This window comes from Tursiops truncatus, chromosome 16 (genome assembly GCF_011762595.2).
Source record: "Tursiops truncatus isolate mTurTru1 chromosome 16, mTurTru1.mat.Y, whole genome shotgun sequence".
Classification (NCBI taxonomy): Eukaryota; Metazoa; Chordata; class Mammalia; order Artiodactyla; family Delphinidae; genus Tursiops; species Tursiops truncatus.
In genome coordinates, this window is record NC_047049.1 from 62,660,351 (window position 1) to 62,686,586 (window position 26,236).

At 39.7% G+C, this 26,236-nt stretch overlaps 1 protein-coding gene across 1 annotated transcript; it reads right to left on the reverse strand.

Moving 5' to 3' along the window:
- Window positions 1–244: 244 nt before the first annotated feature.
- Window positions 245–24,423, reverse strand: DDX21 (DExD-box helicase 21). Its single transcript, XM_033841523.2, has 15 exons — window positions 24,243–24,423; window positions 21,885–22,334; window positions 20,641–20,716; window positions 19,745–19,923; window positions 17,835–17,952; window positions 15,330–15,515; window positions 13,230–13,375; window positions 12,363–12,512; window positions 11,820–11,981; window positions 9,795–9,914; window positions 8,561–8,634; window positions 6,439–6,598; window positions 5,514–5,648; window positions 3,391–3,435; window positions 245–2,823 (listed from the first exon to the last, which is right to left on the reverse strand). The coding sequence occupies exons 1-15, from the start codon at window positions 24,327–24,329 to the stop codon at window positions 2,554–2,556; spliced, it is 2,358 nt and encodes a 785-aa protein (XP_033697414.1). The 5' UTR covers window positions 24,330–24,423; the 3' UTR covers window positions 245–2,553.
- Between the last annotated feature and the right edge of the window lie 1,813 nt (window positions 24,424–26,236).

Below are 26,236 nucleotides of genomic sequence, written 5' to 3' on the forward strand. Positions count from 1 at the left end.
AAAAAAAAAGGGCACAGATCTGTACTTACAGTAAAGGATGCACATATGGAGGGAAAAGCAATTCACAAAACTGAAGGAATGATTCCAGTTTTGTAAACGAATTCCTGGAAGAGATGCTCACAAATATGTTGGATATGTGGTGACTTGCTTGTTTTTTCTATGTTTGGATTTTTATACCCATCACTTATTATGTTTAAAACAAAAATTTCAAGCTTCAATTTTAGGGAAAAAGTCACCAAAAACATAAATAGTAAATACTAACTTTATTGTGGCATAAAGCTGTATTTTTATACATTAACTCAATTTTACAGTAAAAACACTTTATGTATAACTGTAAAGAAACTGCTGCACAGATAGTTCCAACATAAAAATTGGTATTTTAAAAGTTCACTGAGTTGTTTGATACATAAATTGGAAAATATTTTCTCTGTAGAAAATAGTAAAAATGCTAACATTTCCCAAGCTAGCACAACAAGCCCATTTAAACCGTACAGTAGCTGAATTATACATTTATAAATATGGTTTGAATTCTGGGACCCAGGAGAAACTTTAGCTTCATTTACTAAAACAGCCATGTTGTCCTAAGTTGTGTAAAGTGAAATTCCCATTAATCTTCCCCCTTACTCTTGATTTATGCCTGATTATTTCTTCCTAAAGGACAGGTACACTGTTCTTTTAATCTACTTGATAAAGTAACCCATTCTTACCCAAACTTAAATGTTTTGGTTGTTATTTAAGTATGCTCAGCATCTCAGCAAAACCAGAATTTAATAAAACATGATCCACAAGGCACGAGTTGTTGGTCATCAAATACCTACCTCCCCATGACTGCCTCTGGCTTGATGGGAAACCACGAGAAGGTCAAGCGATAAAATTGTCAAGAGGATCAAGGAACAAAAGCCAAGCGAATTTGAGAACAGAGAAACATCCAGTCAGGATGCAAGGACAGAAATGAAGTCCAAATAGAAAAAGGACGCTGCCTCAAGAATCAAGGAGTTGAGTTGGCTATCTGAGCCCCTTACTGCAAAGGTGACTAAGAACCAGTTGGATATAAAGACCCTGCCAGAGAAACCAGTGCCTAGAAAGATTTCAGTTGTTCAAAATAATTAAATGAAAACAAGACAGGCCATGTATTTGAACTCCTCCTGTCATAGTTTATATCCTGAGATTCCCAATACAGAATTTCTAGGAATTAAGGCAAGAAGACAATGTTACTCGTAAGCTCCTGCACAAGGTTTCCCAGAAAAATAATACTTGAGACCTCAGAGCAATATCGGGCCAGGGGCTATATTAAGTTCTTCAGTTCCCTCAAAGTAACAACTTAAAAATAACCATATAGAGTTTGTCTTAAAAGGAAGTCTCTAGGTAGCTGCAACCTATCAACAGAGTAGCAGCCGTCTAATAAAAAGAAAGAGATCCTATACGTGGCTATAGGAACTAGGCCTTGAGAAACTAAACTGGATCATTCTACCTAAAATTCCCAGCTTGCCTGTTAGAAGTTGAACTCTAGAAACATTAATGACTCATTAAGTTTTCACCATTAAAAGAATGCTTTATCCCACACCTTCACTTGTTCTTTTCTTTGCTCTCAATACACGTTTCCTTCTTGCATGTGGAATATATTTTCAGTGGGGTTTTTTTGACTCTTCAGCCATGCAAATCTCTGCCCCCTACTCCTCTAGTTCCTCCTTAGTAAATAATGTTAATCTTCCAATAGGAAGTGGACTATGTTATCATCAAGCACCATTTATCCTGTCTCCTTACTTATGAAGAAAGTTACTGGGCCATGCTATACACTTGGAATTCCTTAAGGATACTTGCTTTCTAGTAAAATACTTCTATATGTACATATATATTTTTTTAAAATCTGTGAAGAATTCACTGAAGCATGAATCACCTTATATTGAGAAGCTAATAATGTATCAAAATGCACATAACAATGGCTAATCTATATACTATCGCCTATCAAATGTATCACCACCTCCAAATCTAGAGCATATGCTGGCATAAACTGTGTTACATCCCAGCTGAGATTGAATCTTGCTTCAAAACATTGCTCAGTGTTAATTCTCAGAAGATACATTATAGGACCATAGGAGTAAATGTTAGACAAGTGGTTGAGGAATACCAATTACAGAACAAAGCCTTGAGTGCTCAAAGTGCTTCTCCAGAAACTGTTGCGTTCCCCCATGGTATTTAGGAAGGACACTATTAAGAGACACCTCTAAGTATAAAGACAGGTCAACTTCACAAGTATCAGCAGATACATGCTTGCTTCTATCTTATAATCTATAGACACTGCATTAGAATATGTACTGAATTCACACACCTTTTCCAAAGGAATACCCGAAACAGAAGTAGCAACAAAGTTATAAACGACAATGATCAGATGAAATAATTTAGATGAAGCCTGTCTCTCTTGAAGAGATGGGGACTGGGCAAGTGGTCAGGAAGGAAATACAATATGCTTTTAACTTTGTTATGAAAAATAATGTTCAGTTTCCTGTTGCTGAACATAGTTCTGTTTTTGCCACATAAATCCTCTACCTCAAATTACTGTCCGAATGCTTTACTAAAATTCCGCTTCTGGCCTTTGTTTTGGAATCTGTTACTTTTGTTGCCACCTCCTGATCGCTGTCCTCTGAAGCTTCTATTTCTTTCCCGCTGTCCCCTGAGACCTCGATTGCCTTCCCGCTGTCCCCTGAAGCTTCTGTTTCCTTCCCGCTGTCCCCTGAAGCTTCGATATCCTTCCCGTGGTCCTTCTAGCTCTGGTTGCTCTGTGGCCACAGAAAGCTGCCAGCGCCGTGAATCATGCCATTTTTCCTGTTGAGAGATGGTTTCGTTTTTACCTGCTCTGATTTTTACTGAATTTGGTTTAAAAAGGCATGAGAAAGATAACATTTTTTCCCTTTTTCTGAAGAAAAACTTGATTGATAACCTAAGTGCTTAAAAGATCACTGGTCAAAAATAAAATAAGTTTCACTATGAGATATACCCTCATCATTTATTCAATTCAATTACTACAGGATATCCACAGCTGTCAGGTAGTAAACATATAAATATACCACTTGCAAACACATTTCTCACAGCAGTACGGAATAAAGATATAGCAATGTCTATATAAACCTCGTGTAACATACACAGGGTTTGTGAAAAAAGCTGGATATTGTTCACAATGCTGTAGAAAGGAAAAAAGGAAAACAGGCAGGCTGAATAAGAAAAATATTAGTATAAAGAGGGTAGGAGAAAAAAAATACTAAAATATAATTCTTAGTTATTTTTAGTAAAGGGACTAGAGCTATTGTTTCCTGTTCTATTATTCTATATTTTAAATAATAAATATTTTACCGTTTAGATATGTTAACTTCAAAATCTAAGAGAAAAGAATACCTGTACTTCTGTTACTGATGCAGTAGGGATATCAAAGCAAACACCCTAGAAATCAAAACAAATGCCAGTTAATCCACACTTTGACAAGAATTATAAAATGCACCTTAAATGATACTCCAAAAGACCAGGTATTATGTAAAAGAAACAACCCAAACAAACCAGGTATCCATTTTAGATAAACTTTAGACCAAGCCCCAACACATAATACCTCCCCAAAGCACAATAATAAAAAGCCAGGGATATTAAAAAGAAGGACTCAAAACTACTTGGAACCGACTAGACATCATTCTTGGCTTTCACACTGTGCTAATCCTCACAGAGCTATTAGCTACATTTTATAGCTGAGGAAACAGAGGCTTGGAGAGGCTAACTCACTTGTCGAAGGCCCCGCAGCTGGTAAGAGCAGCTTTTAAAAATCTGGTCAGTATGGCTCTTAAATAATACCTATGGTTTAAAAACATTAAAATACACTGCCTTCCATCAGAAAGACTTAACTAGTGAGGATGACCTAACTAAAAGCAGAAAAATAAATGATCTTGTATTGTTTTCTATGTTTATAATTCAGCCGCCTATGAAAAGAGTTTAAAAATTAAATACTTTACAGGACACTAGCTTTGATAACAAGCAGTACCATCGTCTCCAATGAAGTCCGCAATATCTGGTTGGGGAACTAAGATCCTGCAAGTTGCGGGGTGCAGACAAAAAATAAAAAATAAAAAAATCCTGTTTCTTGGCGTCCACAAAATAATCAAACTCCCCCCGCAACTGACACAGGCACTCCTCTCCCCTGGCTGTCTTTAATTACAACTTTGAGGAACATCCCTTCCACCCAACAATTTACCCAATTATAACCACAGGTAGCATCAGGTACTAATGCCATTTGTGGGAATCTTCATTCACATATTTACTAAGTACTCAATACCACGCACTCATTGCAGTACAGAGACGTCTAGAAAACAGTTTTGGCCCTTGACTCAGCCACCGTGTTCTTGAGGCTCTCAGTCAGTAAGCAAGCACAGCAAGGCAAAATTTACATGAATAAAGCTATGCCTTAAGAACTGTGAAGTATATGTAGAGGCCAGGGGAAGCTCCAAAAAGACTTAAGACCAAGTCATAAAGGATACCATGGAGATAAGAAATACTATATAAACAGTGGATTGAGCATAAGGATGAAAGAAAGCAAGATGTACTTGGCATTGTTGGGAGTGGAGGGCATTGGTGGTGAGGAGACAGATGAAGTTGGTAAGGAGGACAGAAGCCAGCTCGTGAAGAAGCTCCATGTGAAAGTTGGGACTTTACCCCATAGATTATGTGGAGTTGCTTAAGGAGGTGAAAAACATGGTCAGACAAGCAATGAGTTGAAGATAAACCTGATATGGTTCACAAGCCAGTAGTTCTCCAAGTATAGTCCATGCACCCCTGGAACCCTGAGATTTTTTTTTTGGGGGGGGGGTCCACAAAGTCAAATTTTTTTTTTTTTGCAGTACACGGGCCTCTTCTGTCCTTTTCACTCTCATTAAGGGTAGAGAGGAGTTTACCAGACACTACATTACACGTGATATTGCTCAGATGACTAACAGAAAATGATATTCTTACGCTTTAGAATTTCAGTCTTTATTTCTAATACTCTAAATATCAATAGATATAACCCATCTAAACAAAAGCTTTTTGCTATCCCCAACATTTGTTAAGAATGTAAAGAGGTCATAAGACCAAAATGTTTGAGAATTGCTGTGCTAGTCTATGCCATTAACTGAGAACAGGAGTCAGAAGAAAGAACACCAGGCTTGGAAGGCAAGATTTTAAATTCTGAATTCAATTTTGAGTAAGTTTGTATTAAGGTGCTTAATAAACCCAATCTGGGTGGAGATGTCAGGGAAGCAGCTGGATCTTCAAGTCTGGCACTTCATGCAGATGGTTCAGGTTAGAGATACACAGAGGGTAGCTGTCAATGACTAAGTGGTTAACTGAGGGTCATGGATGACAATGCCCAGAGAAGACTATATACAGAGTGAAAACACACAGCATCCCCATAGAACAGGGAGAAGCTACTGTGCAGTGTTTTATTGCCAGCATGAAGCTAACGAACCAAGGCAAAGTCAGAAAAGAAGCCCCAGCCTTACCTGCTTTCCTTTGAGAAAGACCATTCCCTTCACTTTGGAATCAATATCCTCACCCAGCTGCTCTTTAAGTTCTTTCCAAGCATAACTAATATTTGGCATTTCTATTGAGCACTGCAGGATCATGGTCACAAAACCCTATGGAAGAAAGGGGAACAAAATTAAAGTCTCAGAAACAAACGTAAGTGATAAGCACTTGTCCTCATGTTTCTGAAATATTTACAGGAAAGCTCTTCCTAAAAGCATACCCCTCCCACCCCACCATTTTAGTACAAGTAAAACTGGGGAACTCTGAATAAGATTGGTGGACTGCTAGCGTTGGTATCCAGACTGTGATAGTACACTTTTGCAAAATGTCACCACTGGGGGAAACTGGCAAAGTGTACAAGGAATCTCTCCGTATTAACTCTTAAAACTTTATGTGAACCTACAATTATCTCAAAGATTTCAACTTAAAAAAAAAAAAAGAAAAGCATCACCTTCTTAAGTTTCTAAGTATGCTGGCTAAATGTGCACTAATGTGCACTTATGTGTCCACATGATTGGGTTTTTTAGGATGAAAAAACTTGACATATAATTCACATACCATAAAATTTGCCATTTTAATGTATACAGTTCAGGGGTTTTTAGTATATTCACAAGATTTGCAATCATCACCACTATCTCAAATTCCAGAACATGTCATTATCCACCCCCCCCCCCAACAAATACAAAAACCCACATTCCCGTTAGCAGTCACTGTCATTCCCTCCTCTGAGGAGACACTGCAACCACTAATCTACTTTCTGTCCCTACAGATTTGTGTTTTTACGTATATATCTCAACCTTCATGAAAAAGTTAAAACAACTGGAAGTTTCAATGGAACACTTTTGAATCCTGCTCAAACTCTAAATTGTGAAGTGTCAGGAATTTGACAGGGACCCTTACCACATCTGAGTTGATCAAGGAGCGCTGGTTGACTGACGTGGCACCTGAAATATGGGCCAGGGCTGCTGCCAGGGCTTCCACGGCTCCCTTCTCCTCGATCAGCTTCTCGGCTGACTGCTTGAAGTGAACAATCGCAGTGGGAGGCACAGAATCCAAAAGCCTGTGGTTTGAGAATATATTTGTTAGGAGAAAGGACAAAAGTGGACAGATTTCATTTTCAAGACAACATCATCTCAAGATAAATCAATATCTTTGAAACCAAATCTTGCATACGTCTAACATCATTTTGATGCAGTGTATAATACTTACTAGCATTTCTTTTGATCATGAATCCTCCCTGTCTATTTTTTAAATAAGCATCTCACATATTTATAATAGTAATTGTGGAAAGCACTCTAAAAATGTTGCTCAGACTCTGGTTCTGAAGCAGAGGATGTAGCTCGCCACCTGGAAACATTTGGAAAACAGTCGGAACCTTATTGGTCTCCATAATACCAACGTCACTCACCTCCCAGGAATACACTGCACAACCAGGGATGCTAAACAGCTAAATATCCTTGCAAATCAAAAAATGGGCAGAACACCTAAACAGACACTTCTCCAAAGAAGACATATGCATGGCCAATAGGCACATGAACAAATGCTCAACAATGCCAATTACTAGAGAAATGCAAATCAAAACTACAATGAGGTATCACCTCACAGTGGTCAGAAGGGCCATCATCGAAAAGTCTATATAAACAATAAATGCTGGGGAGGGTGTGGAGAAAAGGGAACCCTCCTACACTGTTCGTGGGAATGTAAATTGGTACAGCCACTGTGGAAAACAGTACAAAGGTTCCTTAAAAAACTAAAAATAGAAGTACCATGTGATAGTTCCCACTGCTGGGCATATATCTGGAGAAAACTCTAATTCAAAAAGATACACGTGGGCTTCCCTGGTGGCGCAGTGGTTGAGAGTCCACCTGCCGATGCAGGGGACACGGGTTCGTGCCCTGGTCCAGGAAGATCCCACATGCCATGGAGTGGCTGGGCCCGTGAGCCATGGTCACTGAGCCTGCGCGTCCGGAGCCTGTGCTCCGCAACGGGAGAGGGCACAACAGTGAGAGGCCCACGTACCGCAAAAAAAAAAAAAAAAAAAGATACACGCACCCTAACGTTCATAGCAGCACTACTGACAATAGCCAAGAATGGAAGCAACCTAAGTGTCCAGCAACAGATGACTGGATAAAGATGTGGTACATACATACAATGGAATTTTACTCAGCCATAAAAAAGAATGAAATATTGCCATTTGCAGCAACATGGACAGACCCAGAGATTATCATACAAATAAAGTAAGCAACACAAAAACAAATATATCACTTATATGTGGAATCTAAAAAGTAATGCAAATGAACCTATTTACAAAACAGAAATAGACACACAGACATAGAAAATAAACATGGTTACCAAAGGTGAAGGCTGGCGTGGGGAGTGAGAGGTAGAAGGAATAAATTAGGAGTATGGAATTAACAGATACATACTACTATATATAAAATAAATAAACAACAAAGATTTGCTATATGGCACGGGGAACTATGTTCAATGTCTTGTAATAACCTGTAATGGAAAAGAAATCTGCAAAATTATACACACACACAAACACACACACAAAACTGAATCACTTTGCTATATACCTGAAACTAATACAATATTGTAAATCACTATAGTTCAATAAAAAATATTCTTCAACTTGTAAGACAATTGCACAAAATAAAGAATTTTCTTGCCCCCATGCCAGCAGCACCTCCAACGACACTCTTAATCTAATCCTCACCATCTAGATATTTACCATAACTTTTTCCTACACGATATATAAGGTACAGTTACTTAAAATGCCCAAGACAAACCAAACTACTAATAGTGGTTTCCTCTGGTGAACAGGATTGGGTAGGGATGAGTAGAAACAAGAGTTTTTGTTTTCTAAGCACAGCCTATTTTTTTAACAAGCAGATTATCAATTTTTAAAACAATGAATAAATAAAATAAATTTTAAAAGGCTAAATCTCATTACTACACAAAAACATGTAATAAATAGAGCAAGCACTAAAACAGACCATAGCAGTGGTAGGGAACATACCTGATGGCATCTTTGCTAGAAGCTTTTATTATCTCTGTTGCAGAAGGAACACCTATTCTCTTAAATTTAATTCCCTATAAGAAAATGAACGATAACTTAATGTACAATGAGGCCATCAACTGTTTCCATTGAGATTAGTATTCCCCCAATTTTTTAATATTTACCAAACATATTTGTTACATACTTAAAAGATAAACTTTTTATCTTAGAAAGGTTTTAAATTTATAGAAAAGTTGCAAAGATAGTATAGAGTTCTTGTCTACCTGCACCTGTTACTTTGTTATTACTTTGGTACATTTGTCACAGCTAAGAAACCAACATTGTTACATTACTATTAACTGAACCCCAGAGTTCATTCGAATTTCACTAGTTTTTCTACTAATATCCTTTTCCTATTGATATTCGACCCAGGACACCACATTACATTTAGTCAACATGTCTTCTTAGTCTTCTCTAATCTGTGGTAATTTGTCTTTCCTTGGTTTTCAAGACCTTGATAGTTTTAAGGTGTGCTCGTCAGGTATTCTGTAGAATGTCCCTCAATTCGTGAACATCAGTTTTTTACATCTTTAGACTGCGGTTATGGATTTGGGGGGAAGATGACTGGTTTCGTTGCATACCAGGGGCACCTGCTTATCACTGATGTTGACCATGATCCCCTGGCCAGGTAGTGTTCGCCTGCCTTCTGCCCTGGAAAGTCCTCCCCCATGACCCTACTCCGCTCTTTGTAAGCAAGTCACTAAGTACCGTCCACTGACAGTGAAGCGGGGAGATTAAACTCTACTTCCCAGAGGAGGAAGTACCAGCATAAGAATTTCCTTACAAAATTCTTCTGTAAAAAAATCAATGTCTTCTTTCCCATTTAAAAATTTATCCTTTTAACATATTCTCATTTTTTGGTTTTCAAGCAATTCCTATAACCCCCTAAATCTACACTTAAGTATTTCTTGTGCGTTCACAGTGTATCTGAAAACTGAAAACCACCTCTCAAACATAAAAAAGACCTCTTGTCATTATAAATATGAAGACAAAACCACTGTTTTCAAATGCAAAGTATTCAAAATGGGCTGTATATCATAGGACAACATATAAAACACATATCTAACAACAATCTTTCAGTCATGGCCATGTGCTAGAAATAAAAATTTCAAGTTAATAAAAACTGAATAAAGAGACCAAAGACTGACTTTAAAACTCAACGTTTGCTGAGTGAAGGCTTAGAAAATAGTTTTACCGCTTTTTGCTCCACTTGGGCTAACTGATATTCTTCCTTGTGCTGATAAAAGCAGACGCAAATCCCAGTCCTTCCAGCTCTACCTGTTCGTCCAGAACGATGAATGTAGGACTCCACATCCTATTGAAGTAAAATACGTCAGTGACAGCGAACAACAAAGAGAGACATAGACCTGAGTAGCCTAGGCAGAGGCAAGTGTGGTGGTTATAGACCGGGGTTGGGGGAGGCTCCCAAGCACTTTAATTTAAAGAACTGTAGGGGCTTCCCTGGTGGTGCAGTGTTTAAGAATCCGCCTGCCAATGCAGGGGACACGGGTTCGAGCTCTGGTCCGGGAACATCCCACATGCCACGGAGCAACTAAGCCCGTGCGCCACAACTACTAAGCCTGCGCTCTAGAGCCCACAAGCCACAACTACTGAGCCCACATGCCACAACGACTGAAGTCCATGCACCTAGAGCCTGTGCTCCACAACATGAGAAACCACCACAATGAGCAACCTGCACACCGCAAGGAAGAGTAGCTCCCGCTCGCCGTAACTAGAGAAAAGCCTGTGCGCAGCAACGAAGACCCAACGCAGCCAAAAATAAAATTAATTTATTTATTAAAGAACTATAAAAACATTTTAAAAACCTCTAGAAGAATGGTCCTTATCCTGTGGGTAAATCTGCAAAAAGCATTATCTAAATAGTACTGTCCAACAGAACCATATATGTAATTTTAATAGGCAACTTTCTAGTAATCACACTAAAAAGTTAAAAAAAGTTAACTTTATTATTATTTAACCCAATATATCCAAAAGTTTATCATTTCAGTATGCTATCTCTACAAAACAAGTTATCAATGAAATATTATACGTTCTTTTTCCACAAGTCTTCAAAATCCACTGTGCATAACAGAAAGTTTGAAATTTTTAGAACTCCACTGTATATTTTATACTTACAGCACACACGTCAATTCAGACGAGCTGCCTTTCAAGTGCTGAAGAGTCCCATGTGGCTGTGGCCACCATACTGGACAGCACAGGTACACAGGCTATTTAAACAAGTCGATGGCACACACGTACGGGACTTTCTTTACAAGAAACAGTGGCTTCGCAGTAATGTGTTTTTCCATCACTGTGAACATTAATCCTGAGGGATTTGCCAAATTTGGGGGTAATAGCATCTTCACGCTTGAAGTGATGGGAACAAGTTCCTTCAGACTAACTTATATGTAAGTGAAGCATTGTCCACACCATATAAACTATGCTTCAGGGCTCTCTTTGGGCAGTTCCTATCATATACAAACCCAAGCAGTTTTAACTACAGAGGCTGTTAACTACAGGCCTCTTCTCCCTTCTCTGTCCTCTAGCTCACAAGTTTATCTACCCTACCACCACCCCATCTAAGTCTTATCTATCTTCAAAGTCCAGTTCAAAATTGTACTACCCCCACCCATGCAGCCTTTCAGGACTCCCTCTGACTAGAAACTACCTTGCCAACCTCTGGCCACTCACCGCACTTCCCCTCAACTGTCAGTTCTGAGGAGGCTCATTCTATTTATTTATTTATTCAATTTATTTATTCATTCATTTATTTTATTTTTGGCTGCGTTGGGTCTCCGTTGCTGCGCAGGGTTTTCTCTAGTTGTGGCGAGTGGGGGCTACTCTTCACTGTGGTGTGCAGGCTTATTGCTGTGGCTTCTCTTGTTGCACAGCATGGGCTCCAGGCGCACAGGCTTCAGCAGTTGTGGCTCACGGGCTCCAGAGCACAGGCTCAGCAGTTGTGGCGCACGGGCCCAGTTGTTCCATGGCACATGGGATCCTCCCGGACCGGGGCTCGAACCCGTCTCCTGCATTGGCAGGCGGACTTTCAACCACCGTGCCACCAGGAAAGCCCCAAGAGGTTCATTTTAAAATCACCCTTAGCAACATAACACCCAAGAGAAAGCTATTACTAATCATGGGAAAGGAAGAGATACAACTTCCAATTTGTTTTAGCACCCAAAAGAAACAACAAAGTAAAATCTAAGTGTAAAACACTTACCTTTGGTGGAGAACTCTGTACAACCAGATCAACCTCGGGGATGTCTAACCCACGTGCAGCGACATTGGTTGCAACCAAAACTCCAAAATCACCATTTCTAAAACCCTTCAGGGTGATTTCCCTTTGCTTCTGTGGAATGTCTCCGTGTAATGACTGGGCATCCTGCCAAAGAAATAAGCTCATTTAAGAATACCAGATCCTACAATACAGGTACTTTTAAAATCACCAATTAGGCCTATAAAGACATTCATATTTTGGTGACATTTCTGCTGAAAATAATACAAAGGGGAAAACGTGCCTTACATGGACAAGCCTCAAATTTCCAACCCTTGGTCATGAAATCAACTGTATCCAACTATACTTACAAGATAAAGAACACCAAACATGAGTGATCAAACCTACTTTGTCAGGGTAACGCTGGGTTTGAGCTACCCTTTCTTCATCTGTGAGATGAGATGGGCAGATCAGATGAGCGCTAAGATGTATACTCTATTAATTGAAAGATGCTTTCTCCCTAAAAGGGAAGAGAGGGGATGGACCAACCTGCCTTATGGACACATTCTGTGACAACTCCTGGGCTTCTTTCTTGGTTTCACAGAAGATGATAGTGCGCCCTTGATAACCACTGTACACTCGGATCACGTCCCCAATAACTGCTGCCCTTTGAGTCCAGTGGCACTTGATAGCCAGATGCTTAGGAAAGAAGGAAAAAAAGATTATTTAGTAAAGCCTAGCTGGAATCTAAAATCACCTGCTCAACCCTAATGATACTAGAGGCAATTGTTTAAGCCTGACTAGAGCAAACTTCTGCCACCACTGTTTAGAGGAAAAAACTAAACCACTAAAGAAGAGAGCCCTTCCCCTTTCTCCAAAGAGCATCTGGCTTCTTTATCCATTTTCTGACCTAATACAGGTAATGTAGGAAAAGAAATACCATTCCCTAGATTGCTACAGGAAACCAAATAACTGACAGGAGAAAAGCCTCTGTGTTTTGTCCTTTCATCCACTTAAAAATGCAGTCAGTAGTCAGTTTCCGTACAGGTCTATTCCTTGGGTGCAACGAATTCATCTAGGTACCAGACCCTAAGATAAAAACAGCTTCAACATAAACACTAGGATTCTCTACTGCCCTCTAGTGTATAAACTCTAGGTGTAATGTCACTCTGCTTACTAATTCAGACAGATTTAGGTTCCAAAAGATTCTGCAATCAGGCCACCAGATGATGAAATTTAGAAAACACAGATACCATATACAATTCAAATAGAAATATAACTTCACATGGCTTTTGACATGGATTTAGTATTTATTTGGAAAAGAAGTTTGTTTTTGCCAGTCTTAATACTATCCAACAGGTAAAAAAAATTATATACAACTTATTACTAATGCCAGCAACTGAATGAATCATTTACCTCTACAGTTATTGCCGTTTTCTGGGTCTTTTTACCAATCAGGTCCACTTGTTCATATGTAGATTTCATGTATTTCTTAGCAACATTATAAACCCAATGAGGGCAAGTTGCAGAAAAAAGCAATGTTTGGGGATTGTCTTCTGAATCTTTGCGGGGGAAAAAAAAAAGTCAGTATGAATAAGTCAAACAAGCCTACACAGTATTTCACCTCACCCAATTCTTCCAGGGTTCGTCAGCATTCTACAGAAAACACCTGAGGCCAAGCGAGGCATCAAGGACACAAAAATGGAAGACACGGGCTTCCCTGGTGGCGCAGTGGTTAAGAATCCGCCTGCCAATGCAGGGGACATGGGTCAGATTCCTGGTCCGGGAAGATCCCACATGCCGCGGAGCAACCAAGCCCATGCACCACAACTACTGAGCCTGTGCTCTAGAGCCCACGAGCCACAACTACTGAGCCCACATGTCACAACTACTGAAGCCCGTGTGCCTAGAGCCCGTGCTCTACAAGAGAAGCCACTGCAATGAGAAGCCGCGAACCACAATGAAGAGTAGCCCCCGCTCGCCATAACTTGAGAAAGCCCACACACAGCAACGAAGACCCAACACAGCCAAAAATAAATAAATTAATTAAAAAAAAAAAGCGCAAAACAGGGAAGTACCCAATGGACAAAGAAATGCTGCCTAAATAATTTATGTAAAGGATCCTTGAAATACTCAGAGTACTTTCAAGTTGTTTTGCTTTCTAACCATTGGCCTATATGAACCACGAGGGAAATCTGTCCTTTATAATGAGACCTACTAAGTGGAAAACAATTAATCAAGCCCAGTAACCAACCAACTTAAATCACTAAATAAATAATCTATAATAAACACCGGAACAGATTTTCTATTCATCTATACTCCCTAGCATTTCCAGAACAGATTTTATAGTCATCTATACTCCCTAGCATTTCCTCAACACTTTTAAGGTTAGAATTCTAGTCTATTCATCCTTTGAGGTCAGGTACTAAAAATAGCTCCCCAACCCCAATTTTTTTTCGTTTGCTCTTAGAATACCATTGCATTTTCATATATTTCAAATGGCAGCGTAACTGACAGAACCCTTCTGGAGAGTAAGCTGACAAAGTATATTGAAGAACATGAACTATTTATACCTTTCAATTCAGTCATTTCAATTCTGGAAATCTATCTTTAAGAACTGATGCCAAATACTTATTTTTTTTTGTTTTTTTATAAATTTATTTTTTATTTCTATTTTTGGCTGCGTTGGGTCTTTGTTGCTGTGTGCGGGCTTCCTCTGGTTGCAGCGAGCAGGGGCTACTCTTCGTTGTGGCGTGCGGGCTTCTCATTGCAGTGGCTTCTCTTGTTGTGGAGCACGGGCTCTAGGTGCGCAGGCTTCAGTAGTTGTGGCACATGGGCTCAGTAGTTGTGGCACGCAAGCTCTAGAGCGCAGGATCAGTAGTTGTGGCGCACAGGTTTAGCTGCTCCACAGCATATGGGCTCTTCCTGAGCCAGGGCTCGAACCCGTGTCCCCTGCATTGGCAGGTGGATTCTTAACCACTGCACCACCAGGGAAGCCCCCAAATACTGATGTTTGAAGAAAGCTGTCTACATAAAAATGTCTGCAAGCAGATTTATATTATGTAAAACTTAAAATATATAGATGGATTAAATCATGGCACAAACAGTTCAGAGTTTTATATGTACAGTAAGATTACAATTAACACACACATACACACAATACCACAAATCGGGAAGAAATAAACCAAAAGCAAAGTATACCAAGCTGGTTTCTTTTATTTTCCCTATTGTAATTATGTGCAATTGATGGGGAAAAAAAATTTTTTTTGGCTGCGCTGAGCGGCATATGGGATCTTAGCTCCCCGACCAGGGATCAAACCCATGTCCCCTGCATTGGAAGCACAGTCTTAACCACTGGACCACCAGGGGAGTCCCGGACATTTTTTTTAATTTAAGTTTTCCTGAATAAAATAAGCCACCTACCAACTTTCCTAAGGCTTCATTTAACTTTCAGGAGATAGTTAATCACCACCCTTCCTCCAATCCCTTATACCAGTTCTTGAATGTGGAGTTTACCTTTCTTGTATGCCACACATAAAATCTCTTCCACTTGATCAGCAAAGCCCATGTCCAACATCTGGTCAACTTCATCCAGGACAACATGCTTAAGTTTGGTGAGCTCTAGCTTGCCATTCTGCAGGTGGTCTTTGATACGACCTGGTGTCCCAACCAGGATATCAATCCCATTCCGCATGCGTTCAACTATAAGAACACCAATGATAAAATACTATGGATTTTTAATTCCTTTTATTAATCTGGGATACCAAATTAGATACATTTTTATTCTAAAATATTTATTAACTACATACAAGGTAATATGTTAACTACTGAAGATAAAGACGCTCGAGGCACTCCTTGACCTACTGGGGAAACATGTAAGAAGTGACAGTCCAGTGTATTACATGACAAAACAGAAAAATGCACCAATGGGGGATGGTAGCACCAGGAAAGAAATGATTTCCTTTGCTGGAGGAAGGTATCAAGATTTCACAAAGTGAAAATAAGAATCTTAAAAGAAATGAGAACTTTCTATAAGGTAAGCAGGTATAGGGAGAATGACAAGATAGAAGGGCAAATATTCCAAGAAGGTACAGAGATGTTCAGAAAAATGGAGTTCAATATAACTAGGATGAGATGGTAATGATGCAACTTTCTATTGGGTTACTACTGCAGTAAAGAAGCCTACTGCTAGGGAGGATTCCTGGACTGAATGTCAATATTATGACATAGTGTGAGTGTGTTTCGTGTTTGGTAATTGCAATCACTGTTGCTTTTGTTGTGGTCACATTTACAATGCTTGGTGTCAGTTTATTTATCTCTTGTAAAAATAAAATACTGTGTGTGTGTGTGTGTGTGTGTGTGTGTGTGTGAGAGAGAGTTGTGAGCAAATTAAAAAAGTTTGTTTGTATAAGGATTACGATTTAAGTATAAATTAGAACAATTTAAATCAGGGGACCTAATTACTGCTCCTTACCATAAAAAGAAATGAAATCGGTTAAAAGTTAAAAAGAAATTATTGTTTCCAGACCTACGTAGTATATGGAGCAGAAAGAACAAATGGAATAGTAACTTTATATATTATTATAAAACCTAAGAATAAAAAGGAAATAGCCTGTTCACCACATACTGGATTTAACGAGAAAAGGCAAGAATAAAGCAAGTAATACTTTGACGCACCATGAGCTACATTTTTAAATAATATACACGTTTTTATAATAAAAGTTTTTTATAAAAAAAAAAAAAGAGATCTACTGCTAGGCACTCTACTTACCCAGTTTCATCCTCACAACACCACTGCAGGGTGAGTTTAGCAACCCTACTTTATACATAAACAAACTAAAGTACAAAAAAATCAAGCAACTTGAACTGAAAAATCAGTTACTCTGTGAGCAGAGTTTAGATTCACACCCAGGCCGTCCTGATGCCAAAGCCTATGTTAGTTCCACCAAAGCTGAAAAGAGACAATCACAAGCCTTCTGTGCCAATAATAAGACTTCTACTTTTATCTTTTCATATTATTTTTTATTTTATATTGGAGTATAGTTGATTTACAATGTTGTTTTAGTATCAGGTATACAGCAAAGTGATTCAGTTATACATATACATATATCTATTCTTTTTCAGATTCTTTTCCCATGTAGGTTATTATAGAGTATTGAGTAGAGTTCCCTGTGCTATATAGTAGGTCCTTGTTGATTATCTATTTTATATATAGTAGTGTGGACATGTTAGTCCCAATCTCCTGATTTATTCACCCCCCTACCCTTCCCCTTTGGAAACCATAAGTTTGTTTTCTATGTCTGGGAGTATGTTTCTGTTTTGTAAATAAGTTCATTTGTATCATTTTTTAAGATTCCATATATAAGTGATATCATGTGATATTTGTCTTTGTCTGTCTTACTTCACTTAGTACGATAAACTCTAGTTGCATCCATGTTGCTGCAAACGGCATTCTTTCTTTTTTATGGCTGAGTAATATTCCACTGTATATATCCACATCTTCTTTACCCATTTATCTGTCCAATGCTAAGACTTCTAAAATGCTTAAATCCCTTCCCAAATTACATATCTAATCTACAAAATAAAGCTTCAAGGTCTTGAACTGGGAAGTAATGGAATACTACAGCAGAGCCTACAAGATTTGGCCCTCAGGACCAGAAAAAAGAAAGCCTGTCTACAGTAAAAAGAGGCAGAGACCCAAGGTCCCTGACAGGTAAAAATAACCTTGAATTCTGACTTTCTAGTTCCTAGACTCTGTCCTCTTGGGCTCAGTAAAGTACCACTGCAGCCTTTAGATAAATACAGATAAATAATACAAAAGTCCTAAGAACCACATACAGGATTTGATACATCATCATGCAGGACCATGTGCCTGACCATCTTTACACAATAATGACAAAAGAAAACCACCATAAATGACTAGATCAGGTAGGTAAAGCCAGACGTCAAGGTCAGAAGAAATCCAATCAGGGCACCCAACAGGAGATGGCATTTTCCTTCCCTCACATTGGATTTACTTACTTTGTCCTCCGTAGGGAGTTCCACCATAAAAACAAGCCACTGCCAGTTTTTTTGTGATGTCACTGAAATCTCTGCTTACTTGACCTGCCAACTCCCTTGTGGGTGTAAGAACCAGTACCTGAAAAGGAAAAACTAATAATGGAATCCAAAGTATTATGCAGTATTTGTTTCTTAACAAATCTGGAATGCACCAGGAGGTTCAACTTATCCTAATAATTATTTTCAAAACATCTATTATGTGCGTTGCAATACACTGTGGTGTGGGAGAATAGTAAATATAATATGGTTTCTGACAAATCTACCCACTAGAAAAGCTTGTGATCTTACCAATCAAAAGAGAAACAGGTACTCAAATTTATGGTGCTCTAGGATGGTTGCACACAGCAAGCTGGAGGAATTGGGATAAGTTTCATGGAGCTACTAGTACTTAAGGAACAGCATTCCAGGAAAAGAACAACTTGAGCAAGGAGTAATACTGCTGATGATAATATCAGCTAATATTTGAGCTTTTATTATGTGTCAGGAGCTACTAAATGCTTAATATGCATTATTTTTATTTCTCACAATGAAGTTACCTACAACTACACTGTACAATTGTATTATAATATCTACAATAACATACAACAGATCTCTAAAACCAAAAGGCGAGCCTGGATTTAAATTCAGGTAGCCACGCTACAAAACCTAGAGTTTGAACCTCTGCACTACACTGAATCTGAAGTAGAATGGAAGTCAGAAGAGTAAGGCAGGGCCAACGTGGTGAGGGGCTTTGAATCCTACAGCAGTTAACAGGACACACGACACAACCACTACAGGTCCTCAAATAGGCTAACAGCATGAAACAAGTATGATTTAAGAACAACTTTGTAGGGGCTTCCCTGGTGGCACAGAGGTTAAGAATCCGCCTGCCAATGCAGGGGACACGGGCTCGAGTCCTGGTCCGGGAAGATCCCACATGCCACGGAGGAACTAAGCCCGTGCGCCACAACAACCAAGCCTGCGTTCTAGAGCCCGCGAGCCACAACTACCGAGCCCGCATGCCACAACTACTGAAGCCTGCGTGTCTGGAGCCCGTGCTCCGCAACAAGAGAAGCCACCGAAATGAGAAGCCCACGCACCACAACGAAGAGTAGCCCCTGCTCACTGCAACTAAAGAAAGCCCGCGTGCAGCCACGAAGACCCAACGCAGCCAAAAAACAAAAAATAAGTAAAAATAAATAATAAAAAAAAAAACTTAGTATAACCATCCAACAGATATTTACTGAACATCCACTATGTGTCAGGCACTATTCCAGGTGCTAGAATAATTCGTTTGTTTACTGCTGTTGTAACTGTAGATTAATACAACAGTAAACAAATCAATTAATTAGGAGGGAGCATGGACACTGGAAAGCCAATAAATGAGATGAGACCAGAAAGTTAGGTGAAAGAACCCAAAGCCAAGGTGACAACACAGGCATTTCAATGAGGTTAAGGTTTGTCAAACGCCAGCTTCTCCAGAAATGAGCTCAATGAGCACCATCCTGATCACAGGGCCTGGCCTCTTCACCTCTGATACCCCTCCTATTCAGGCATCTCTATTAAAAATGCTTTCTCCATTTTAGGCAAAACCTGACCAAACCTGTGAGCCCCAGGGACATCTAAGAGTCTGAAAGAAATATGCGAGCTTTAATAATACCGGTGATCACAACCATGGGGGCAGATTACAATATTTAAATATATAAGGTTTGTAGTCAACAGTCTTAAAAGAATTATCCTGGTTTACCTTCAGATAAAGATCTCCAATAAATACCAGAGAAAGGCCTTAAGGAGAACCCAATAAAAAACAACAGGGTATGTAAATGATGCTCAAGCAATGTCTCTTCCTGTGCAGACTTGGAACCCCTAAGGACTGCATTAAAGATACTTACCTGAGGGGCACGGCCTCTCTTCCGGTCTTGCAGTTCTCCCTGAAGTTTCTCAACCAAAGGGATAGCAAAGGAGAATGTCTTCCCAGTTCCTGTCCGTGCCTGTGCAATCAAGTCCTTCCCACTATAGACGTGGTGAAACGTCTTTGCTTGTATAGGAAACAGGAAGGTCACCCCACGGGCTGTGAACAAATGAACCATGTTATTTGACACTGCAGTTCTTAAAAGTCCCAGCCATACTGGAGAATGAAAGCATAGCCATGCTTCTGGTCCTGCAGAATTATGGAATTCTACATTCTGGTCACATCTACAAAGTCAAGTTCAAATATATTCTGGCAAGAATCTGCTTGAATAAAAGATATCAATAAATTTTAAAGCACCAAATTATAGTAAATACTTATCTTAAGAGATTAAGCCCCTTGTCACAAAATCTCATCCAAAGGCCAGTATAAGCCTGAAAATCAGGTGTTTTGCTGTCTGACTGCCACACCTGATTCAGAAAACACCTAAGCTGGGCATCTGTGACTTCCTACCTGGTTCACAGGCACTATGCTGAGTTCTGAGTCAGGCTGGTATCATTAACCTAGAGATGCCTCAAGAAGTGGAAGAAGGTAAAAAAGAAAATACCAACATGGTATCCATTGTTTACTTTCACCAGCACGATCAGTCATTACACTTCTGAATATATATATTGTATTGAATAAATTTTAATCACTCGTTTAAGAGGTAGCAAAGGCCATCACTAGTTTAGTCCTATACCAAATATACAGATCTACTTCATTATATGGTCGCCTATATCATCCTCCAATAAGAACATGTGCCGGTTCATCTCAACAGAAACAGTGGAGTGCTTCCAAATAATATGTTCTAACATTATTCAATATTTCCAAGAACATTACCTTTGAGAAGTTTAATAGTTTCTTCAGATATGGGAAAATTAGAGAAAGCTCCTTCTTTTTGCTCCACAGTTATTTCCTGTCAAGTAAAGGGCCACAGAAAGAAATCAATAACTTTACCCTACAAGCTAAATACAGAAAGCCTTCTGAGAAAAACTATTCCAAAACATCTCTTCTAAATCAACTAAAAAGACACAAAAACTTTGGTAGGTAAATCAAGATTTGAAATGGAAATAGATCATAGTAATAGGTAAAACTCTAACAAAAGAAAAGTTTGTAGCAAATATATACAGCACATATATACCATGTGTAGCTAGTGAAAGCAGATTCAGTCTCGACTAAGAACTTTTCCACAATCATTCCAAATGAATAATACACTGTTGAACAGGTTATTAACCCCTTCTCATAGCAACATCTTTCATATATACATCCACAGAAAGTAAGGAACAAACATTTATGACAAAATGATCACATTGGCACTATTTGATTATAAACAATCTGAATGCCCAACAAAAGAATAATTAAGTGAATTTCTAAACATTTATATGATGTATTATGTAACCATTTAAAATATTTAATATTTAAAAGTGGGAAAAATGCCTATATAAAAATATAGGCAAGATAGGAAAAGGCAAACTACAATATTGCATATAGTACAATCATAATCAGATTTTTAAAAAGCTGTATGTATTTTTTATAATCAGGAAAAATTTTTAAATGCTGATCATGACCTACAGCAAAGAGAAAATTATTAGATTTAGGATTTTTCTTTGATGACTGAGTTTCTGAAAGATAGCAGTATTAGCTTCCAAAGGGACATTTAAGTATCTTATTCAACTCAAGTTAGTTTATGGCCTATACAAAAAGACTTATGCAATCAAGCAAACACCTTTTCAGTGGTTCCACTTAATCATGATTTATTAGGTGAAACCCCTCAGAGGGAAACTGGAGCATATTTGCATAACCAGATCCCTCCTGTTGATTTCTGACTTGCAAATAAGCAGACCATGTGTGGAGAGAAGACTTTCTCAAAACTTAAACAGATCTGCTCAGTTGCAAAGGAGGCATTCTAACACTGCAGTTTTTAAGATGAAGTCTCACCCTGCAGCTCAAGGGACACCCCCCCCCATGAAGTGCTGACACATCAAATTTCCTCCCATTATTAAATAATTCATTTAATAATGACGTACTTATTTACCTGAAACAACATCGAAAGATACATTCTACATATTAAAATGCCACTTTACCTGCTCTAACTCACTGTTACTTTCTTCACTGGCAGCTTCCTTGGAGTCGGAGTCAGGTCCAGAATGAGGGAATCCATTCTTCAGGTTGGGGCTTTTCTCTCCAATTTCTCCATTCATTTCTTTTTCTTTCTTCATCTTCTTGGACTTAGGCGCACCCAAGTCATTCTCAGAAGGCTCCTCATTTTTTATTAGTTTTTTGGTTTTAGGAGAAACAACTGTCTTTTCACGGGGCTCCTTTGATTTTTTCGCACTTTTGGTCTTAGGAGAAATAATGTCATCTTGAGATGGCTCCTCTTTCTTTTTTGCCTTTTTGGATTTAGGAGAACTCATGTCAGCCTCAAAAGGCCCTGCTTTCTTTTTAACCTTTTTAGCTTTGGGAGAAATCGTTTCGTCCTTTTCTTCTGCTGCCTCTTCAGTCTTATTAGATTTTGGCTTCTCTTTTTTACCTTTCTAAAAAATTAATAAAGACAATACAAACAATGAACAAAACATTGATACATTTGTATAATATATCGATTCTGCATTAATTCAAGATCACATAATTATGAAGAATACAATTTGGGGGCATTTTCAACATGTGTACTTTCATCTTGAAATAAGGCAAAAATCAAACGGTATGTTTTTTAATACCATTTCTTGGCTATATGGAAAGAAGAATATATCAATAACTTCATTAGCTTGGAAAAAAACGCGCTTCTTGGTAATTATTCAATTCATGGTGGTCGAACTAGTTGTAAAGTCAATTTTTCATATGGGACTTGGAGTGGCTCATGGGATGCTCCAACATATTGTAAACTACACACACTATATAGGAAGTGATCAAGAACAATTTAACTTAATTCTGGTAGAGTAATAAGACCATGTATACCCACAGACGGATGGTGTTAAGCAGATTTCTTTCTCTGCTAGAATTCCTCTACAAGTAAGACAGGAATTCATAGTATCTGCCTTGCTAATCTCACAAACGCACATAAATTTACATAAAGACATGTTATGAACCAAAAAGTTATAAAAACCCACAGTCTATCACCCCATGTGTAAAAAAGGTGTACCTAATTTACAGGGAAAAACAAAGAGCACAAGTTACAAGAAAACGGAATGGGTGAAACCTCAGAACCAAACCAGATTACAGCTCCTACTTGAAATGTCTGACCCTCTCCAATTTTTCGTATTTCTGAAAACTTAGTATTACTGAAAACGTGTTTTACCCTCTGTTAAGACCTCTGTGGCAGAGCCTCAGGCCAATTCCTGAAGTATGGGGACTGTTACATTGAGCTACTATTACTGTCTGCCTCCATGAAACTTCAGGCCTGGCCTCTGCTCTTAAATCATGGATGAACGATAATCTCTCCCATATGACCCATCCTTCAGACATCTGAAAACCAATCTGGTCCACCCCATCCCAAGACTTCAATTCTTTCATCCCTTGGTTCCACCAATCAGTGGATTTCCAATCCCGGTGGTCTTTGGAATACAATGGAGTTTGTTGGTCATGTCCCTTCTAATTTCAGCATCTCACAACAGGACACGCTGACTAATGCAAGGCAGGTAAAACCAAGACCACTTCCTCCCCACCTGTGGGGACAAGTCTGAGCTACCTCGGCTTCCTACAACAGCAAAATATTCCTTGCCAGAAACAGCAAGGAATGAAAATTCTAAGTCACGTACAACACAAGTTCTGAGACAATCTTTGTTCTCACTGACCTTATCTCAGAACAGACTCAGTGACAAGTTAAATCGCTATCTAAGGAAGTAACAGCAAGGAGGCAGACAGCTATCGAGGTAACTTAAGACTTCCGCACACTGGCGGCCTATATAAAAAATATGGTGCGCAGTTATCACCACAACATGTCTACATTTCCACGGGAAATATGGCCAATAAATCTTAAGAGCAATTGAACTACTTTATGGTCTAAGGGTCGCTTCCCAGAAAACTGTACTCCCACTACTAAGGTAAAAAAAATGTCACCACGGACGCCGCCCACGTGTGCGGATGGCTTTATGGTCTCGCCAGTTTAGTCGAAAGCCGGTAGGTCTGAGTCTGGGGCAAAACGTGGGGCCTAACCATGACCGTCCTACTCTGTGCACCGGGTGCGGGACGCCCAGACTCAGGGACCACGTGGGACACCCGGCCCGCTCTCCAGTTCCGATCCGCCCGGACCTCTGGGCAGCGCGCCCACCGCCCGCGGAGAGCACCGACCACCCCCGGACGCCCCTTGGCCGAAACTCACGCGGGTCTCGGGACGAGCCGGGTTCGCGCGGCGCGCCACGCGCCCCCAGCCCGGGCCCCTCCTCTTAGCGGCCGTCCCCCCACTCCGTGTCCTGTCTTGCCCCAAGTCTCTCGGCCCCCGGCGGTACCTTCTCATTTCGCTTTCGCGGCATCTCCACTTTCGCCATGGCCGTGTCCGACTCCAAATCCGCTTCACTAAGAAGTTTCCCCGGCATCACTCAGGACAAGCAGAACAGGCCGACCGCTTTCGTCTACCGCGTGGAAAGGAAGAAAATGCCCAGCTTTCTCTTTAGCCCACCCAGCTTTCGTCACTTCCGGCAGCAAAGCGTATCCTGCGGAAGCGGAAAGTGCCGAGAGGCTGGGGCGCACGTGGTAGTTCCAGAGCAGCTGCCACTCTAGGTGGCTGGACTCACTGAATTAGCCGAGTAAGGCGCCTGGACTAAAAGGCACCTACAGAAGGGTAGGAAACCCAGAGGCTGGCTTTATTCTCGTTCACACCCTGCCCAGATTCTCGCCAGCCCCGGCCTGATAAATGAAGCTTTCTAGTTGCTTTTGAATAGCGCCCCTTCAGTGCTTTATATTAGATTGCTCTCTTTTGTAAGGTCCTTTCACGCGCAGACTCGCTAGATGTGTATTCTTGATCATCTTGTGAAGACGTCGACACTTGAAAGGAGACACCCAGGCTCACAAACCTGGATAAGAACTAGAGGTCGGGCGGGTCTGGTCATTCGTTTATGTGTGCACTCAACACACATCTCCTGAGCATTCACCGTGTCAGGTGTGAGAAACAAGGTTAGGATTCAGCACAGAAGCCTGTCTTCAATAAGCTTTATGGGCTTGTGGGAGACGGATGAATGTCAGTTGTTTTGAAGGCACGGAGAGGCACCTAAGCCGGCCTTGGGACCTGTAGAAAGGATCCCCAAACCACGTAGACCTCTATTAGAAAATACAGGGGCTCTTAGTCTTGAAGAATTTGGACATGTACTAATTCAAGCGGTTGAGGGAAAGTGGTTCGTTGAATGATGTGTGACAATATTGCTAAACTTTCTGTGAAGAACAAGTGAGGCAAAGAATTGGGAGCCAGTGCATTACAAAATCGTTTTTAAAAATGGGTTGAAATCTTGCCTGGCTTTGAAAACCTGCACCATTTCCTCTGTGATTTTGGACACATGACAAATGTGTGTATTTCTTAACCTGAACCTGAGTTTCTCATGCATAATGGGGATAAGAAAACCTATTTCATCAGTTGACAAAATTAAGTAAGATAATGAATGAAAAAGGTTTAGCATTGCCTGGCACTCAGAGCACAATAAATAAGAGCTATTAAAACTCATAGGGGGAACCATACTCAATACTTTGTCATAACCTATAAGAGAAAATAATCTGAAAAAAAATACATAGAGATGTATAACTGAATCACTAACCTACACTAACACAACACTGTAAATCAACTATACTTCAATAAAAAAATAAAATAAAACCATGGGGAAAAAAAAACCTCATAGGTACCTCAAGGCTTTTAGAAAGACAATTCAAAATGTAATCATTTTATGACAAAGGAAAATGCTGGAAGTTCTATTTCTGTATTTCATAAGATTAGTTTTTGCTGCACATTTTTTAATCTGACAGTTTAAAGGAAATTTTTCATATTTCACAAATTATTGTTTCACAGTGTCAATTTTTTAGCAGATAAATTTATGTAAATATACAACAATGCTTTCACTTACACTCTGATATCCTTGAGCCAGGAGCTTTGATTTCTCTTTGTATCCTTAAGATTTTGGACAGTGCCTGACACACACTAGCCTACCACTAGTAGTGGGATAAGGAAGAAACCCTTTGAAATAAATTTTAGTTGTATGCCCAGGCAGGAAAGCAGTTAGGAACCTGCAGTCTGGTTAATAAACCACAAAATTATGTGATACTGCAGTATATGATATGGCTGTACACAGTACATGGACATTTTTTTTTTCTTTTTTTTTTTTTTGCAGTACGCGGGCCTCTCACTGTTGTGGCCTCTCCCGTTGTGGAGCACAGGCTCTGGACGCGCAGGCTCAGTGGCCACGGCTCACGGGCCCAGCCGCTCCGCGGCATGTGGTATCCTCCCGTACCGGGGCACGAA

Coding starts and splice junctions, on each gene's coding strand:
- DDX21 (XM_033841523.2), bottom strand. CDS start 24,329: ATGCCGGGGAAACTTCTTAGTGAAGCGGATTTGGAGTCGGACACGGCC. Junction 17,953..19,744: donor AGAGAGGCCGTGCCCCTCAG/GTAAGTATCTTT, acceptor TTTCCTTTTCAG/GTACTGGTTCTTACACCCAC. Junction 12,513..13,229: donor AAACGGCAATAACTGTAGAG/GTAAATGATTCA, acceptor TTCTTTCCTAAG/CATCTGGCTATCAAGTGCCA.